The sequence below is a fragment of the Trichechus manatus genome, unplaced genomic scaffold (assembly GCF_000243295.1).
Source record: "Trichechus manatus latirostris isolate Lorelei unplaced genomic scaffold, TriManLat1.0 scaffold00232, whole genome shotgun sequence".
NCBI classification, from domain to species: domain Eukaryota; kingdom Metazoa; phylum Chordata; class Mammalia; order Sirenia; family Trichechidae; genus Trichechus; species Trichechus manatus.
This window is the reverse complement of record NW_004444168.1, coordinates 929,452-949,513: the sequence shown is the minus strand read 5'-3', so window position 1 is coordinate 949,513 and position 20,062 is coordinate 929,452. Positions and strand designations below refer to the sequence as shown.

At 38.9% G+C, this 20,062-nt stretch overlaps 2 protein-coding genes across 3 annotated transcripts in view; both read left to right on the top strand.

The window, feature by feature from the left end:
• Positions 1–205: 205 nt before the first annotated feature.
• On the top strand, positions 206–2,512 carry LOC101343148 (olfactory receptor 2D3). Its single transcript, XM_012559302.2, is given in 2 exon segments — positions 206–1,232; positions 1,234–2,512. Coding segments are annotated over 2 exon segments (939 nt in total). The 5' UTR covers positions 206–1,065; the 3' UTR covers positions 2,006–2,512.
• An 11,364-nt stretch (positions 2,513–13,876) lies between these two features.
• ZNF215 (zinc finger protein 215) overlaps positions 13,877–20,062 on the top strand; it is a 15,715-nt gene continuing 9,529 nt past the window's right edge. The window contains exons 1-4 of one of the 2 annotated variants that reach the window (XM_023743042.1): positions 13,877–14,448; positions 15,223–15,308; positions 16,756–16,888; positions 17,189–17,277. In XM_023743042.1, the coding sequence (XP_023598810.1) occupies positions 14,049–14,448; positions 15,223–15,308; positions 16,756–16,888; positions 17,189–17,277 (708 nt within the window). In that variant the 5' untranslated portion in view covers positions 13,877–14,048. Of the gene's footprint in view, positions 14,449–15,222; positions 15,309–16,755; positions 16,889–17,188; positions 17,285–20,062 lie in introns of both variants that reach the window. The other variant, XM_004389092.2, reaches the window with a different exon arrangement.

The window sequence follows — 20,062 nt, the reverse complement described above, 5'->3', positions numbered from 1 at the left end:
AAAAAGAAAATGACAGGCATCACTTTGGGGCTGTGTTCCTGAGAACGAGTAAGTTATTCCCTGTGAAATGTCAGAAATAATTACGGGGGAGGAAGTGGTTCTTTGAATAGGGATGAATATTTCACTAATTTTGGTAACCCAAATTACAGCTAAAGGAACAGATATTTTGCCAAAATATTGTTGATATTGTGCCAGTACTGTGCCCCCCTTTTACTATTCCAGATAGCTATTTGAAAGTATATATACAATTTTGAATCCTGAGTTTTTCAATTAGAATTATATAAAAGGCATTTTCAATGTCAGAGAAATCTCTTCACAAGCTTCACCTTAATGACTGCATAATATTCCATAATATGAATGTATAATTTACCTAAACCTCTAATGTTGGCTATTAAAATTATTTTCATTATTTTATTATGATGTGATAAACAGCTCTATTTGTGAATATATTTCTGAAATTTATAGTATTTACATATACTCCTAGAAGTGAATTTAAAAATTGGGATAAGGTAAGTTTTAGGGGTAGCAGATGATATGACGCCTAGGAGACTCAAGAACTCATAATACTACTCTAGGCCCGGTCATTCCTCCCTTTAGAGTTCTATAAAGCAAACCAGAAATAATGGAAAATGAGGTACCTCTTTTATAAATTGGGCTAGTCCCTAATGCCCCTCAAGTTCAGAGCTCTGATAAGACTGGACTGAGGTACATGGCCTAGCCTAAAGTCCTTCAAGGGCCTCAACCTGCCCAACAGCTTAAATTCACATTTTATCATCATATTACTTTCTGCCTGACGAAACGCTACAAAATAACAAAGTGATGACAAGTGCAACTAGGCATGATTCAAGACCAAGAGAAGGAAGTAAATAAAGTTCTTAACGGGAACCTCGTTCAACTTACCAGTCATGTCCCATGAAGAAGAAAGGGAATAGAAACGTGTGACTTTTTAAAGCACAGAGACACTACCCACTAGCAAACATGAACCAATCAATGTTACAAATCAGATTCTATAGGATCTGATGTTCTTTTTGTTTATGCCAAACAGGTAAACAGGAATAAACATAAATGGGAGAAGAAAATCAAACCTTTGTGGCTGAATTTATCTTCCTGGGCCTTTCACAGGACTTGCAGACCCAAATCCTGCTATTTATCCTTTTTCTCATTGTTTATCTATTGACTGTGCTTGGAAACCAGCTCATCATCATTTTCATCCATATGGATTCTCGACTTCACACCCTCGTACTTTTTTCTTAGCAATCTCTCTTTTGCAGATCTCTGTTTCTCTACTAGCACTGTCCCTCAAATGTTGATCCACCTCCTGGTAAAGAAAAAGACCATTTCTTTTTTTGGGTGTATGACACAGATAATTGTCTTCCTTCTGGTTGGGTGTACAGAGTGTGCACTACTGGCAGTGATGTCCTATGACCGGTATGTAGCTGTCTGCAAGCCTCTGCACTACTCCACCATCATGACTCAGGAGGTGTGTCTCCAGTTGGCCATTGGGTCCTGGGCTAGTGGAGCTCTAGAGTCTCTGGTGGATACCACTTTTACTTTCCATCTTCCCTATCAGGGACAGAACATAATCAATCACTATTTTTGTGAACCTCCTGCCCTTTTGAAGCTGGCTTCCGCAGACACTTACAGCACAGAAATGGCCATCTTTGCAATGGGTGTGGTAATCCTTCTAGCTCCTGTCTCCCTTATCCTTGTCTCTTACTGGAATATTATTTCCACTGTACTCCAGATGCAGTCTGGAGAGGGGAGACTCAAGGCTTTCTCTACATGTGGCTCCCACCTCATTGTTGTTGTCCTTTTCTACGGATCAGGAATATTTACCTACATGCAACCAAACTCCAAGACCACAAAAGAGTGGGATAAGACGATATCTGTGTTCTATACGGTGGTAACTCCAATGCTGAATCCCATAATTTACAGCCTGAGGAACAAGGATGTCAAAGGGGCTCTCAGAAAATTAGCTGGAAAAAAGCCTTTTTCTCAGAGGTGATGACCTCTGGGTCTGACTTTTAGATATATGGTAACATCCTTAAATGAGGAATAGGATTTCTCTAGGCAGTTATGAATTGGGTCATTTCAAGAAGCAGCAGAAAAATGAAAGAGATGTTCTAGAAACTGAAACCTTCACTCTAACTGGAACCTAAAGAAGAAGTAAACATGAAATGTTACATTATTTCTGATTATGAAAGGTCTCAAGTATTAACTTGAGGAGTTTTTGGTTAATACAGCTGCCACGGTGCTATGCATTTAATTATGTCCCCCAAAAATACATGTTGAAGTCTTAACCCTAAACCTATGAATGTGATCCTTCTTGGAAATAAGTTTTTATTGTTATGTTAATGAGGTCATACTGAAGTAAGGTGTCCTACACCTAATCCTTCTGAGTGAGTACAGACACAGAGAGACAGACACTTAGCGGGAGACGCTATGTGATGACGGAGGCCGATGCAGCTGTAAGCAGCAAAGAAATGCCAAAGATTGCCAGCAGTCACCAGAAACTAGGAGACGGGCTCACAGAATGAAACAACACAACCAAGACCCCGATTTGGACTTTTAGCCTCCAGACTGTGAGAAAATAAATTCTGTTCTTTAAAGCCACTCAGTTTGTGGTATTGTTATAGCAGCTCTAGGAAATTAAGACACATGGACAAGTATGAAGTACAATGAGAAATGAACTCTAGGAGGTTTAAACTGGATTATCCTGAAATAACATCTAATATGAGTTATATGTTTGGTTCTAACATTAAAAATATTTCAAGTTTGAATGTCCATGTCATGCAAAACTAGGAATAAGCTCTCATCAAGACAAAATATCTACAAGAGTCTTTAATACTGGGATCATTCATGGCCCAGAACATTTCACCTTGTGAAAAGGTACCAGAGCCAATATTGCTTCCTCATTCACAGTGTTCTCCTCTGAAAGCTCCATAAAAATGAGTTTTTCATATCATCACTCCACATGTCATATAAGCATAGACTATCAGAGTTCAAAGGGAATTCCACAGTCATCTAATCCAACCTTATATCTGAAATTTAAACCCTTCCATGCTATTCCTATTGAGTAATTGTCCAGCATTTGTCTAAATAAGAATGATGCACTTCTTATATAATAGTTTTTACTATTAGAAAGATAGTCCTCATGGTAAGTTAAAGTTAATTTTCCTGTATCTTCAACTCACTGTCCCCAGTTTTCCTCCTAGAACTATTCTCCTTATTCTTCTAAACCACAACTCCCTGAAAGTCTGTTTCTATATTTTCCCAAATTCAATTCTCCTAGCCAACCACCTTTTACTCCTTTATCTAACACGCTTTGGTTCCCAAGATTCATCCTGGTCATTCTCCTTTGAATAAGCCCAATTTACCCAATAAGTATCTCTTGAGAAACCAAAAAAGAAATTAGAATTTTAGAAATTAGAGTTTTACCAATTCTTGGCTGACCTCCCATAGGCTTAGATGTCTGTATACCCATGTATCACTGTGGCTCCACTGCCATAGAATGGTCATTTCCAGAGTCCACTTCAGGTTCTTACAGACCCCTTAGTCTTAATAAATTGGATGACAGCCACTTCCCTCTTTCACACAATGTTCTAATCAATCCCATAGTAACCATTCTACAATTGCCATGAGCCCAGAATCCAGACTGACCTCTCCATTGAGCAAACATCTAGTAGCTGAACTTCTTGTTTCTTTCTTTCAGGTATTCATGCATCTATGCATCCATTTTAAACTATTTATTGACCTTTTATTTCATCTTATCCAACTCTGGGTGTATCCAATACAACTAAAGCAATGACTGGCAGATAATGTGTTAACACACATTTCTGAATTCTCCTTTTAAAAACACTGGAGCTGCACTACAACAGACAAACTCTAATCTGGGTTATGATGATCAGTGAAAATCCTCATTCAAAAATATGCGCTAGTTGAGGTGACAGAAGAGAAGGACAGAAAATTATCAGTTGAAGTTGGTAACATGGTTGAAGTTGGTGACCTTGGTGGGATCTAATTTAGTGTACTGGAATGTGAAGGAAGGACAGAAAATTGAGGGTGATAGGGTATTGACAAAGGAATTACTAAAATGATGAATCATGAAGTATAAGCTTAGTGGGGAAGGTGCCTCAATGGAGTGTACCTAGGAAGGAAAGCAAGAAAATGGAAACAGCAAATATGGACATTACTTTGGAGAAGTTTCACTGAAGAAGGAGGAGGAAACAGGGTTTGTTTGAGAGAGTAGGATTATGGGATTGTTTTATTTTAGACTCTAGGTCATTCCTCCCTTTTCCTTGAAGAGTTTAACTCCTGGTTCATTGTCACTCTCTCCAACAAACTATTTGGTGATTTATATTTTCACATAAAATCAAATATTCGAATACTCTGGATTCTCAGATTTCCTTGATCTTCACTCCTCCAATGATCTTAGCCATTCACTCCCATGATCATTTCCTAAATATTGCCATTACCAATAACTGCCACCCCTGCTGTGGCCTCTCCAAATGCCTGACGCATAGAACTGTGAGCAAAATAAAATGATTGCTCTTTTAAGACACTAAGTTTTAAGGTGGCTTGTTATGTAGCAATGCATAACTGATACGCTGAGAGAGTCATGCTCCTGATTCATTTCACCAAGATAGATGTCAGTGGGGCTTCTCCACACTGCCAGGAAATTTTGCCTGCTTGAAACCATTACTTTTTATGCTAAGGTATAAAAGGCCAGAAGGCTTCACTTGAAAGAAACAGTTAACATACCCCAAGATCATATAAAGATGGATCAGTCAAGGCTCTTAGTTGCAAGTAACAAAAACTGACTGAATGATTTAAGCTAAAACGAAAATTATTGAAATAAGGGTGGGTAATTCCGGCCCTGCAGCCAAAACCACAGGCCAAAATCATATCACAGAATGGGTCCGATGATGATATCACTGCCATTCAGTACTATTGTTAGTTGCTACTGAGTCAATTCCTACTTATGGCAACCCCACAAGTGTAGAGTAGAACTGCTCCATAGGGTTTTCAAGGCTGTGACCTTTTGGAAGCAGCTCACCAGGCCTGTCTTCCAAGGTGCCTCTGGGTGGGTTTGAACCACCAATCTATCAGCTAGTAGTTAGGCACTTAATCATTGGCACCGCCCAGGGACTCCTGGGTACTAGATGGGAAAACTGGCACTGCCAACACCATCAGCATAGTACACAGCTGCTGGTGCTGCTGACACTACTGACCTGGAAACTGGGTATTGCTGCTTCCTCTGCCACTACCAGGAAAAGAGGAAAAAGATACTGCTGACAAACACTAAGTCAGCCAGGTGATCAAGGTTAACATCAACAGTGATAAGTCATGTTGACAGTATGTACCCTTGATATACCCATTGCCTTCAAGTCGATTCCAACTCATAGCAAACTGCCCCATAGGGTTTCCAAAGCTGTAATCTTTATAGAAGCAAACTGCCACATTGTTCTCCTGCGGAGCGGCTGGAGAGTTCCACTTTTCATTTAGCAGCCAAGCGCTTACGCACTGTGCCACCAGGGCTCCTTACTCTTGACATAATGTTATGAAAATGGCAATTTACCTCTGTGATCTTCCTCCCCAAAACCCATAACTCCAGTCTAATCACAAGAAAAAGGACATTGGGTAAAAAATAAAGAAATATATAACTAAAGTATGAACTTTAGTTAATATATCAATATTGGGTCATTAATTGTAACAACTGTATCATACTAACATATAAGATGTCAGTAACAGAGCGAAATGAGTGTAGGATATATGGGAAATCTCTATACTATCTTCTCAGTTATTCTGTAAATCTGTTCTAAACAATAAAGTCTACTTTTAAAAATAATTTATTGAGGTAAAATTCACAAAACATAAAACTAACCATTTTAAAGTAAACAATTCAGTGGCATTTAGTACGCTCACAACGCTATGCAATCACTCTATCCAGTTACAAAATATTTCCAGGATTCCAAAGTAAAACTCCTTACTCATTAAGTAATTTCTTCCTATTCCCACCTCCTCTTCTCCTCTCCACCCCCTCAAAAAAACAAACAAACAAACATTAAAAACACCAATCTACGTTCTGTCTCTATAGATTTATCTATTCTGGATATTTCTTACAAACGGAATCATACAATATGTAACCTTTTGTCTCTGGCTTCTTTCACTTAACATAATGTTCTGAGGTTCACCTACATTGTTGCATGTATCAGTACTTCATCCTTTTTATGGCTGAGTAATATTCCATTGTATGTATATACTACTATTTGTTTATCCATTCATTCAGTGTTGGATATTTGGTCATTTCCACCTTTTGACTATTGTGAATAGAGCTGCTATAAACATTTAAGTGTACTGAAGATCATTCAAAAGCAGTTGCAGCAGTACATCAACAGGGAACTGCCAAAAGTTCAAGGCAGATTCAGAAGAAGATGTGGAACAAGGGATATCATTGCTGATGTCAGACAGATCCCAGCTGAAAGCAGAGAATGCCAGAAAGATGTTTACTTGTGTTTTATTGACTATGCAAAGGCATTCAACTGTGTGGATCATAACAAATTATGGCTAACATTGTGAAGAATGGGAATTCCAGAATACTTAACTGTGCTCATGAGGAGCCTGTACATAGATCAAGAGGCAGTCCTTCAAACAGAACAAGGGGATACTGCGTGGTTTAAAGTCAAAAAAGGTATTTGTCACGGTTATATCCTTTCACCATACTTATTCAATCTGTATGCTGAGCAAATAATCAGAGAAGCTGGACTACATGAAGAAGGATTGGAGGAAGACTCATTAACAACCTGTGATATGCTGGAAGTGAAGAGGACTTGAAGCACTTGCTGATGAAGATCTAGGACTACAATCTTCCGTATGGATTACCCCTCAACATGATGAAAACAAAAATCCTCACAACTGGACCAATAAGCAACCTCATGGTAAAAGGAGAAAATATTGAAGTTGTCAAGGACTTCATTTTACTTGGATTCACAATTAACGTCCATGGAAGCAGCAGTCAGGAAATCAAAAGACATACTGCATTGGGCAAATCTGCTGCAAAAAAACCTCTTTTAAGTGTTAAAAAGCAAAAATGGCACTTTAAGGACTAAGGTGGGCCTGACCCAAGCCATGGTGTTTTCAATTGCTTCATATGCATGTGAAAGCTGGACAATGAATAAGGAAGACCAAAGAAGAATTGATGCCTTTGCATTACGATACTGGCGAACAATATTGCATATACCACAGACTGCCAGAAAAACAAACAAAACCTGTCTTGGAAGTACAGCCAGAATGTTCCTTATAAGCAAGGATGGCAAGACTTTGTCTCACATACTTTAGACATGTTATCAGGAGGAACCAGTCCTTGGAGAAGGACATCATGTTCAGTAGAGGGTCAGCGAAAAAGAAGAAGACCCTCAATGAGATGGACTGACACAGTGGTTGCAACAATGGGTTCAAGCATAGCAACAATTGTGAAGATGGCATAGGACTGACCAGGCAGTGTTTCATTCTATTGTACTACGGTCGCTGAGTTGGAACCTACTCAACAGCACCTAACAAACATGGTATATGTATATTTGGTTGAGTACCTGTTTTCAACTTTTGGGGGTACATACCTAGGAGTGGAATTGCTGGGAGTAAATTATATAGTAATTCTATGTTTAGCTTTGAGGAACTGCCAAATTTTTCCACAGTGGCTGAAACATTTACATTCCCACCAGCAATGGGCCCAAAACCAAACCAAACCAAACCCACTGCTGTCGAGTCAATTCTGACACTCATAGCAACCCTATAAGACAGAGTAGAACTGCTATATAGGGTTTCTAAGGTTGTAATGTTTACAGAAGAAGACTGCCACATCTTTCTCCCCAGAGCAGCTGGTGGGTTCAAACCTCTGACCTTTCGGTTAGCAGCCAAGTGCTTAACTACTGTGTCACCAGGGCTCCTAGCAACAGACAAGGGTTCCAATTTCTCCACATCCTCACCCTTATTTTCATTTTTATTATTATTATTATAGCCATCCTATTGGGTACGAAGTGGTACCACATTGTGGTTTTGATTTGTATTTCCCTAATGACTAATGAAGGAGCCCTAGTGGTGTGAATGGTTAAACACTTAGCTGCTAACTCAAAGGTTGGTGGTACGAACCCACCCAGCGGCTCCACAAGACTTGGTGACCTGCTTCCGTAAGGACTGCAGCCAAGAAAACCGTATGGGGCATTTCTACTCTGTCACTTGGGGTCACTATGAGTCAAAATCGATTCAACAGCACCTAACAACAAAGACTAATGATGCTGAGTATCTTTTATTGTGCTTTTTGGCCATTTGTATATCTTCTTTCAAGTCCTTTGTCCATTTTTTAAGTGGGTTGTCTTTTTGTTGTTGGGTTGTGAAAGCTCCTTATGTATTAGATACTAGAACCTTATCAAATATATGATTTGCAAATGTTTCTCCCATTCTGTAGATTATCTTTCACTTTCTTGATAATGTCCTTAGATGCACAAAAGTATTTAATTCTGATGAAGTCAATTTTATCTGGACTTTTTTCTTTTGTTGCTCATGCTTTAGGTGTCATATATAAGAATCTATTGCCAAATCCAAGGAAGATTTACTCCTATGTTTTCTTCTATGGTTTCATGATTTTAGCTGTTATGTTTACATTTTTGATCCATTTTGAGTTAATTTTCATATATGGTATGAGGTAGGGGTCCAATTTCATTCTTTGGCATGTAGAGATCCAATTGTTCCAGCACCATTTGTTGAAGAGACTCTTCTTTCTGCACTGAATGGTTTTGATAACTTTGTCAAAAATCAATTGGCCACAGACATATGATTTTATTTCTGGACTCTCAATTCTATTCCATTGGTCTGTATGTCTATACCACACTGTTTGGATTTACTGTAGATTTGTAGTAAGTTTTGAATTAGGAAATGTGAGTCCTCCAACTTTGTTCTTCTTTTTCAAGATTGTTGTGGCTATTTGGGGTCCTCTGCAATTCCATATGAATTTGAGGATCAGTTTTCCCATTTCCGCACACACACAAAAGAAAAAGGGATTGGAATTTTTTTAGGGATTGTGTCGAAATGTAGATTGCTTCAATCTTACCATCTTAACAATATTAAGTCTTCCAATCCATGAACACAGAATGTCTTCCCATTTATCTAGGTTTCCTTTCATTTATTTCAGCAATGTTTTACAGTTTTCAGTGTACAAGTTGTTCAACTTCTTAGTTAAATAATAAAGTCTATTGAAAAAAATAAAAGAAACTATCTGCTATCCTTGCTTTTGAAGATTCAAAGTACAGATTGGGTATATCTGATTGAGTCCAAGTTACATGCTGTGCTCTGGTTACAATGGAGACAAAGTGAATTTCTGATGTTTTCAACTTCTGTGGAGGGGGAAAGGCTTTAACTATCACCAAGACTCACATAAGACTAAATATAGAATGGCGATTCAGATGATTGAAGGCAAGAATTGATAAATGTCCATTACATATGGCTTATGAAACCCAATCCCTCCACCGATGTCTTAACTAACTACAAATTCCAAATTGACCAGTGAAACTCACAATCTACACAACATAAAATTCTGAGGATGTGTAGAACACAAAATGTTCAGGTAAAGAGATATAATAGCTTAACAAAGAGAGTACTTCTGTTGTGTATTAATGCAGTCTGCAAGCTTTGTAATGGTAAATTCTCATCTGTTTGTGTTTACTAATATATTCCCAATGCCTTGTATAGTATCTCCCACATATTAGGTTCTCAATAAAAATTTGCTGAATGAATAAAAAAGTGGTCTAAGAAAACTGTTGGCTTAAGTCAGGTCAAGTTTTGGTATACAGAGGTATAGTTTTCTAAATAACTATAGGTTCTAATCCAGAGGCACTTGACAAGTGAAAAGAATTTCATGATGAGAGAAGGGAACAGAATTTTTAGCAAATAATTCTATGCCTGTGGAGGATCTAGTTCCAGATGAATTAGGGTTCCTTCACCTTTATGAGTCACATATTAAGAGAAAGCTTATATAGTTGTACCATTAAAAAATAGCTAGACTACTGATAGGGTTGCTATGAGTCAGAATTGATTCGATGGCAACAGGCACTAGTGAGGTTTCACAAACTGAAAATGACCCTTATTCAGTGGACCTTTGAGGACCCTGGTCAGAAATCTTCATACCTATGAGAGGTATGAGCGAAAGACTGGTCATCCTCCCTCTGCTCTGAGCCTTTTCCATTTTCCTGTCTCCTTGACTGGCTGCATACCATGCCTGAGCCTGGTTATTAGCACCACTTGCAAGTAAAAAAAATGTTATTCTATCTGGTTAAATATACCTTTTATAAATCTTGGGAAATACATTTCATAATTCTGTCGTATCTTACTAATGGTTGTCTAAGTCTTGAAGCATTGAGTGGGTGAATGTGGGATAAGAAGTAATCTGTGCTTGAATCCTAGCTCTGCCCTCTTTTAGTTTCAATAAATTTGGGGATGATAATCTGTATCTCATAGTATTGTGGTGATGATTAAATGACATCTATAATTTGTTTATAAAAGTAACAATTACAACGTACGATGGCAAAGAAAAAAAAAATCCTAGTTCCCATCTTGTTTTACCTTAGTGAACTCATGACCTATATTTAAAGTTCCTTGAGGAGGCTTTCTCTGACTTACCTGTTGAGTTCTTCCCCTGTGCTCTTACAGAACTGTGTACATGCCTCTATAGAAGCAGCAACAATATGTCCAGGTAACTGATAACCACCATCCTTTGTGACACTTCTGTGTCTCCACACCTACCAAATATCTTTCCTCCTATGTCTGAGATCCATCTTCCCCGACCCAACCAATGAAGCCAGCGTTCCTGAAGGCTCAATCCTGGCCCCTCTCCTTTTACTCTATATTCTCTTTTTCTTCCCTCCCCGCCCCGCATCCCTGCAATTTCATCCCTACTCATAGCATCAATTACTATCTTTCCAGAATTGACACAAATTATACATTTCTAGTCCTAGGCACCTCTAAGTTCCAACTCCTCTTGGGCGTTACAAAGCCACCTCATACTTAACGTGCCAAAACTATACTTGGGATCTTCTGCAAGACACTTTACAAGATGCACAAATAAACGAATCAATTAATCAATCAGTGAAAGTCATGTAGTATATCGCTATCTTGTCGGAATCGACTCAACGGGAAAGGGTTTGGTTTGGTTTATCAAAAATAGGTCACTGTTTTTGGTTCCAGGCAAATGGGTAAGAAAGATTTTGTCCAGTTTTCCCTGATAGAATGGGGCAAGCAACTGAAGTTTGATACGTACCTCTCCTAACCCACCAGAAGCGAAGAATGATTCCATTCTTAGCTGCAGGGTTAGGTGCTTGCTGTCTGCGGAGTAGAGATGGCCGGAAAAAAGAGGCGGAATCGGTCGCAAGGAGAACAGGGAAAGGCCCCTGGAACGCTTTACAGACTCAGACCGCTGGGGCTTCCGGGTACTGCCTCTACTGCTGATGCGCGTGCGCTAAGGCAGGTCCGGGGCGAGGCTTGGGATGGCGGCTTTTCTAAAATTCCTAGCCAGCAGCGAAATTTAAGGGCCTTAATTCTAGCGTGATTGCCACGCCAGCTCTCTGCACCCTCCAGGACGGCGACTTTTGCGGCTTCTCTCGGAGCTGGCACCTGACTGTGATTGAATGAAGCCCTGGCTGGGAGCCGAGCTGGCAGGTATTACCTGGGGCAGTGGGCTGTGAGGACGAGGGTGCGTGGGACTGGGAATCACCCTTGAGGGCATCTAAGCCGAGGTGAAGTTCTTAGCTTTTGCGATGTATATGTATTCTCAGTTTAACTGAATTCCAACACCCCCCTCCCAGTCTTTGCCCGAGAACCTGGAGGATGGCGCGAGCCGATGGAGAGGAAGGAAGCATGGGCTGCGGGGGGAGAATTTGAGGCATGGAAGGAATTTAGAAGTGGGTGAGAGCAGAGAAAAGGAGGATTAGAAGTGGGAAACAGGACGATTGATTTCTAAGTCTAGTTCTGCTGAGCCAGTAATTTAACTTCACTGCTGTCCCCTTTTCCACTTTATAATGGAGGCAATCTCCAGACGCTTTACTTGGGAAGTATATCTTGATCAACTGGTTTTGAAAAGGTTGATACCGGTGCCTCGTGGAAATACCAAGTGTGTGAGACTGGATCAATCAACTGGAAAGTAAAATGGAGGAAAGTTAATTTCAACTTACCTTGCATTCCCAATCGTTGCTGGCCACCACTTAAAATATAAAAAACCTCCAGCCATCTTTCTGGTTTCAGGCATTATTTGCAAACCGCCTTCTCCTCTTTATCTGAGCAAACCTCCCAAGGCTCTCCTACCTCAAGCTACCGCCCTACCTGTGACCTATTGGATTAAAAACAACCCTCTTCACGGGAAGTTACAATCGATCCCCCCACCCCCATAATTAGCACCTGTTCGAATTCCTTGAGCTGTAGAATCCTTTAAACCGTGTCCGTGGTTATAGTCATCTAACCCTCCAGTCTTACCACCTGTTATGTTCCTGATCCTTTACAATGGCACTGGCTGAGTCCCATCATCAATTTCAAGATGTCTAAAAGCGATAAACACAAACCCTGCCCATAGAGGAAAAGGGGAATTTAGTAGAAAACTATAACTAGAACCCTCTGAGAAATTTGAAATGATATTGCAACAAACACACAAGCACATAGCAATGGGAAAAGAACCCAGAAAAGAACAAGAAAGAGGTCTGAAATTTCAAATGTGACTGGTGGAAATTAAAAAAGAAAATCTAGACGGTCAAGTGACGGAAACCTCCCATAGCTAAAAGAGGGAGAAAGGTTAAAATTTTTCAAAGAATTACCTCTGTGAAGTAAATATGGACACAGAAAGAGGGGCAGGGTGGGAGACTGTTGATTTTCATCATAAAAGTTCTTATGTCCTATTTGATTTTTTTTCTTTTGCTATATGCATGTATCATTTTGATTTGAAAACAAGAAATTCCATGGCTTTAATTTGTTTTTCGTCGTAACATTTTGTTTTCCTTTTACCTCCATGTTTGGGAGAGGCATTTAGGTTTGCCCATCACATCACTTGGTTCAGTGAAGTGTCCCTGTGCTTCTTACTGCTTCAGATGAAGATTTTAAGTCAGCTAATCCATTTTGAGTTTCCTTGCATTCATTTCTTAATTTAGCTAACTCTTCATATTTACCTTTGTCTCACCCTGTTTTATCAAATGACTCCTCATCTGTTTCATAAGGCTATGATGCATCCTTTTTAATTTAAGGACACCAGACAAGTGTCTTTTAATTTTTTAATAAAGTTTTTTATTTTAGGACAGTTTTAAGAGCCACTGCTGCTAACCAAAAGGTCGGCAATTCAAATCCACCAGCCACTCCTTGGATACCCTGTGGGGCAGTTCTACTCTGTCCTATAGGATTGCTATGAGTTAGAATTGACTCGACAGCAATGGGTTTGGGTTTAGCCTAAAGTCTTAATAACCTGAATATCCTGCCTGATAATTTGTTTTGCTTAGTTTTAAAGCAAAAAGGAGTTGTTACCTAGTACCAAAAAAATATCTAATTGCAATTAAATTATGAGGTTTTTTTAAAAAGCAAAGGTGTATTTCTTTTATCACTTTTTGGGAGATGTTGATTTCTGTCTTTCTCTCTTTCTCTGTCTCTCTCTTTGGCAGGAGGTTGAAGGAAAGGGAAAGCATAGTTTCCTGTTCTAAAGAAGGAAAACAAGAATGCAAGGCGAGTCCACAATATTTATTTCTTCTTAGGTAATTTAAGAATATTATTTATACTGTTTTATCTCAGCTCCACACTAATGCATGTTCTTTATGCATCATATTTGTATCTTTCTACAATCTTTCAGGTACCTGAATATTGACTTTGTATATGAAGCTTCTGGAACTTTTCCGCTTACTGAGATATAACTTGGCTCAAATCGTACTGCATATAGTATATAGCACACAGGTGCCTGACCGAAGCTTGAGAATTACTGGAGTCCTCTGGAAAGACAAATTTGAACTACAGTGGGAGTTCTATCTAGGAAGATGCAGACTCTGAAAGAGTTGATGGCCATCTCAAATCCTCAAAACCTAGCTGTATGTGAACAAAGTGAGGTCCTGAGAGCAGATGTGTCTTGGCAGAAGGAAGCCATCCAAATAATGGAGATGTATGACTCTGAGGCCTCTCGCCAAAAGTTCAGACAGTTCCAGTATCTAGAAGTGGCTGGGCCTCATGAATCCCTAAGCCAGCTCTGGAAGCTCTGCGTTCAGTGGCTGAGACCAGAGATTCATACAAAGAATCAGATCCTAGAGTTGTTGGTGCTGGAACAATTCCTTACAATCCTTCCTGAAGAGGTCAGGACTTGGGTGAAATTACAACATCCGAAGAGCAGTAAAGAGGTGGTGACTCTCTTGGAGGATGTGATTGAAATGCTTAAAGATGAAGGTAAGAATATAGAAAATAGGGGTTAGAATAGTTGGCTCTTCCATATGAAGAGAAGTTATCTTTTTCTGAAGCTAGAGAGTGTCAAGAGCCAGATTATGAAGACTTTGTATTATCATATTAAGAAGAATGGACTTTATTTTACAGGCAGCGTAAATAGAGAGATCTCACAGGAGGAAAAAATGATCTGGTTTGCTTTTAAAAATATGTTGGCATAAGTAAAGAGCAGGGGTCAGCAAATCATGGCCCATGTAACAAATTTTTTTGTAAATTAAGTTTTATTGGACCATAGCCATGCCCATTCATTTACATTCTGTCATGGATGCTTTCATGCTACAACCAGAGTTGAGTAGTTGTAACAGAGACTGTATGGCCCACAAAGCCTAAAGTATTTACTACCTGGCCCTTTGCAGAAAAAGTTTGCTGACTTCTGGTGTAGAGGATGAATCAAGGGTTCTGAAACTAGGAAAACCTGTTAGGAGACTGTTGTAACAGATCAGGTGATAGATAATGAGGGAGCATTAGGAGAACAGAGGAGTTGGAATCTTCAGGAATTATTGACTAGATATGAGATGTGAGTGGGATGAGCTCTGATGTAAACTCACATGTTCCTGCTTGCATAAATGGAGAGTAAGTAGCAGAGTTTGTGGGGGGAAATAATACAATAATTATATGGCATGTTCATATTAATAACCACGTTAAAACCATCACTTTAATTATTAAAAGTTGCTTTAGGGCAAAATTTGTCTCCCTAATATTTACCTTCATTTTCCTCAGATTTACCCTGGAAGGATTCTGTCCTCCAAAAGGAGAGCATCAAGGAGGAAGAAATGGAAGCTGACTCACTAACAGGCAAATCCCAGGTGAATTAGGATTCCACTTTTTACTGAAAATGTGTGCTCTTCTCTAATGTGGCCTGCTTTTACTTTTTTAGTCCTGGAACTTATGCTAAACATAGTTCCATCCGAGGACATGAAACTGTTTTCTGCATCAGGACATTGGTATACAAGATGATGCTAGAGATTTATAGCACTCTTTAGAAAACATTTTCTCTTTATCTTGTATATTCCCTGGGCATCTGATCCCTTAAGAATATAGAAAGTAATTGAAGCTATAGAAATAGAGCCCACTCAGTGAACGTTTAGAATTAAAAGTGAAGGAGACCAAAGGCAAAATCCTGAGCAATGTCATTTAATGGGCAAGAATAGGAGAAACTTTGAAGGATACTGAAAAGAAAGGACCAGTGAGGTAGAGGAAAACCAGGAAAATACAGTGTCACTGAGACCAAAGGATAGGAAGAGTCAAGGAGAAATGCTTTAAAGGGTCAGGAAGATATAGCTTGGGTAGTGTCTATTCATTTATCATCATGGAGATGTTAATAAGCATACCATGAGGATAGAAGCCTGGCTGCAGTGGGTTGAGGAGAGAGAAGATACAGAAGCAGACGAAACTAATGTATACAAATTATTCACAAAGACTGGCTCTGAAGGAGAGAAAGGGAAGAGATTTGTATATTTCGTTATAATGGCAGGAGTCGATAAAGACAAGGTTGTGGATGCTGGAGAAAGAAGTGGAACAAGTGGGAATTTATTCATTAACAAGTATTTATGCAGTACCTAGTATGTCAGGCACTTTTCAAAGGGCTGGAAATATCATGGTAAACAAGATAAAATTCCTTCCTTTGTGGATATTACATTCTAGTAGAGGTAGACAGACAAGCACAAGCAAATAAAATAATTTCAGATAGGAATAAATTACTACAAAGAATTAAAGATAATGTGGTAGAGACTGATTAGGAAGGGGGCTACTTCGTTTGGATGATCAGGGAAGGCCTCTCTGACAAGGTGACGCTGGCCTGTGAAACCCGAATAAAAAGATGCTAATAGGCTGCAGTTCTCAATTAGAGAAAATGCCCTACCTCTTCTCCTAGCAGAGCCTGTATCTTCATTACAAAGTTTCCTCAAATCTACCTTAAATTCTTCCTATTCCAAACTCCTTTTATGTAAGTTCTTTGTATTCTAGTTTAATCTTTTGTTCCACAATTATTTCAGCTGTCTTTTTCTCCTCAACCAAAGTATAAGCTAATTTAGATAAAGGACTACACTTCCTTTTGCTTTTGTAGCTCTCAGAGTATAATAGCACCAAGATGATTGGTTCCTATTACAACATGATTTTCATCACATGGAACCCTAAACATTGTCAACAATTTCTGATATATTCTGGTCACCTACCCTGTTCTTCCTAAATACATTCTTCCTCCTGTAATATTTTTGGGAGTGATCTTTGATTAAAAAGGAATGTAATGTTTAGGAACCAGTGACATTCAAAGATGTGGTTGTGGAATTCAGCGAGGAAGAGTGGGGACAGCTGGACCCTGCTGTAAAGAGCCTGTACAGGGATGTGATGCTGGAGAACTACAGGAACCTGAATTCATTGCGTAAAGGTGGCTTCTGCATATTTACCTAATCTGCTCATTAGTAGTCTCTTCACCTACTGTTAACAACTATAGGACTGCTGAAGTGGTCAAGTGCATTTGGGTTTAGATCAGGTTTTCTAATTTCCTTTGGGCACAATATCAAATTTTCCTGCTGTATCTGGTTAAAAGTTCTTTCTGATATAGAGCCAGAAACCCACAGGTCCATGGGGTTCTTTTGGCCTTATCTTTCAGCAGCTCTTAGACCATGGGGTTGGGATGGGATTCTTTTCCCACGTTACCACATTTTGTTTTTTTATTCATGAACAGGGCATCTACTTTCCAAACCAGTTGAGATTTCCAAGTTGGACAGTAAGAAAAAACCACAGATAATGGAGGGAGAAATCCCAAGAAGGACTGTTTTTGGTAAGAACAAGACAGATATGAGGCAGCATAAGAGATTTTTTTTTGTTGAACACACAGACAATGTGTAACCAGACCAGTTAATGATGACCTTTCAGATGTTAGCTGGAGTGGTGTCTGGCATATGGTAAGCGCTGTATAAACAAACATTAGCCAACCTAACATTGAATGATGTTCTTCCTTTTAAAGGAAACAAAAACTCTGCTTTATACTCGAATGACTTCTGATAATCTTACTTTTTTTTTTCTTTTACTATGGAACTTCTTAACTTGTGCCTAAACCTCTACCCTCATCATAATCTCTTTATTTTCATTAACATTTGTTTGTGAGATTATAAAATTATTGTGTATTTAATATGAATTTTAGTATATATAGAAAGTATAAAGAAGAATATAAGTCACCCATCACCTCACTACTCAGAGCTAGGCAGTATTAACATTTTGGTTTTTTTCCTTAAGCCATATTTTTGTTTGTTTGTAATACAGTGGTTTGTGAAGTTTTTTGTTTGTTTGTTTTTGTTTTTTTACCCCACAATTGGAATCATCAGGAACATATGGTTTTACATTCTGTTCTTTTTACCTAATATGCTATCATGAGCAATTACATATTTCACTAAATAGAATGTGAAAATGTTTCTAATTCACACATAACATTCCATCATATACTACATGTGCTATAATATATTTAATCTTTCCCTTCCCTCACTGTTGGACACTTAGTTTGTTGCCAATTTTTCAGGCATGTATGGTTTCTTCCATAAAATACCTTACTAGACGAGGAACTTCAGGATCAAAGGGTATAAATATATTTAACTTTCTTGATACATTATGCTAAACTGTCTACAGAATGGTTATACCAGTTCATACTCTCACTTATAGTGAATGAGTGCCCCACTTCACTCTACCCTGGCAAACACTGGGTATTGTTTACCTAAAATCTTTATTAATTTGAAAGGCAAATTATTCTATTTGAAGGTATACTCTCCCTCACGTTATCCTTTGGGTTCCATTTCTACCTTCTTTCCCTTATATTTTCACCATTTCTGCCTCATCCTTCCATCAGCTTTTTAACATTTTGAAGTCATTACTGAGTTTTAAAGTTTTCTCTCAATCCCACACCCTCTTCTAACTACCATTCTATTGCTAACCTCTTCTTTACAGCCAAACTTCTAAGGACTTTTTATACTTGGTTTGCTCATTTCTTTACCTCCTATACCTCAACCCATTCCAGTTTAGCTCTTACCCTCTTACCCCCAAACATTCATCTGAAACACTTCTTGCTAAGGTATTTGAATGACTATTGTAGCTAACTCCAGTGGATACTTTGTACCTTATCTCACCTGACTTCTTGACAGCAAGTGACACTGTTAACTATTCCTCCATTCTCAAACACTCCTAGCTTCCTGTAATGCTTGTGATTTTCCTTTTTCTTTTCTGGCCATTTCACTTTTGTCAGTTGCAGACTTCTCTTCCTCTAGCTATCCAGTAAACATCAGAGTCCTCAACATTTGATCTCATTTTGTCTGCTCTTCTTACTCCGTATTTTCCTTTCTAGGTTACCTCATCCACAGCTACAGCTTCAATTGCTACACATACATAGATGACTTACAAATTAAGATCCGCAGTTCAGGCTTCTTCTCTGAGCTGAAGATTTATACGTGCCATGACATTTCTTTTGGATGCCTTAAATGATTTAAAAGTGATCTTGTGATTTTTCTTTTCCAGTCTTCTTCCATTATTCCTCTTCTGAGTAAATGGCACTGCCATCTATCCAGTAATGCAAGATGTAGTTTAAGTATTTTCCTTGAAAATCTTCTTCTCTCCTCTCCTTTCTCTCTCTTTTCTCCCTCACCTCTCTAATCTTCCTACTTTTTGTTTCTGCTTTAACCTAAATATCTCTTGAATGTCTCGACTTCTCTCCATCTACAGTAATGCTACCCTAGTCCATGTACCATCATCTCTCACCTGAACTATTGCTGTAACTTCTTAATTTATCTTAATAGTATATCTTGGCACATCTTTGTCTTTTTTTTTCCTATACCAATGTGTGAGGCACACTGCAATCAGAGAGATTAAACTTTGTGACCTACTTGCTTAAAACACTAGACTGATTTCAGTTTTGCTTATGTCACGACATACTAGTCCCTGCCTACTTCTCCAGCTTCATCTCACACCACATCTTCCCTTCACCCTTTGCCCTTGAGCCACACTGATCTACTTTCAGTCAGTCAATATCAAATATGTATTCAGCATCTATTGTATCCTGAACACTGTGATAAGTGTTGGGGATACAGCAGAGAAAAAAGTTCCATAAGGGACACATTCCAGTTGTCCCTTGAATGTGGCTTGTTCCCTCCCACAAAAGTACCTCCTTATATGCCATTTCTTTATATAGAATGCTGTTTCTCATATCTTTTACCTGTTGTTGTTATTGTTGTTAGGTGCCATCCAGTTGGCTCCAACTCATGCAACCTTATGTACCACAAAACGAAACACTGCCCGGTCCTGTGCCATACTCAACAATCGTTGTTATGCTTGAGCCCATTGTTGCAGCCATTGTGTCAGTCCATCTCGTTGAAGGTCTTCCTCTTTTCCACTGACCCTCTACTTTACCAAGCATGATATCCTTCTTCAGGGGCTGATCCCCCTGACAACATGTCTGAAGTATGTAAGATGTAGTCTCACAGTCCTTGCTTCTAAGGAGCATTCTGGTTGTACTTCTTCCAAGACAGATTTGTTCATTCTTTTGGCAGTCCATGGTATATTCAATATTCTTCACCAA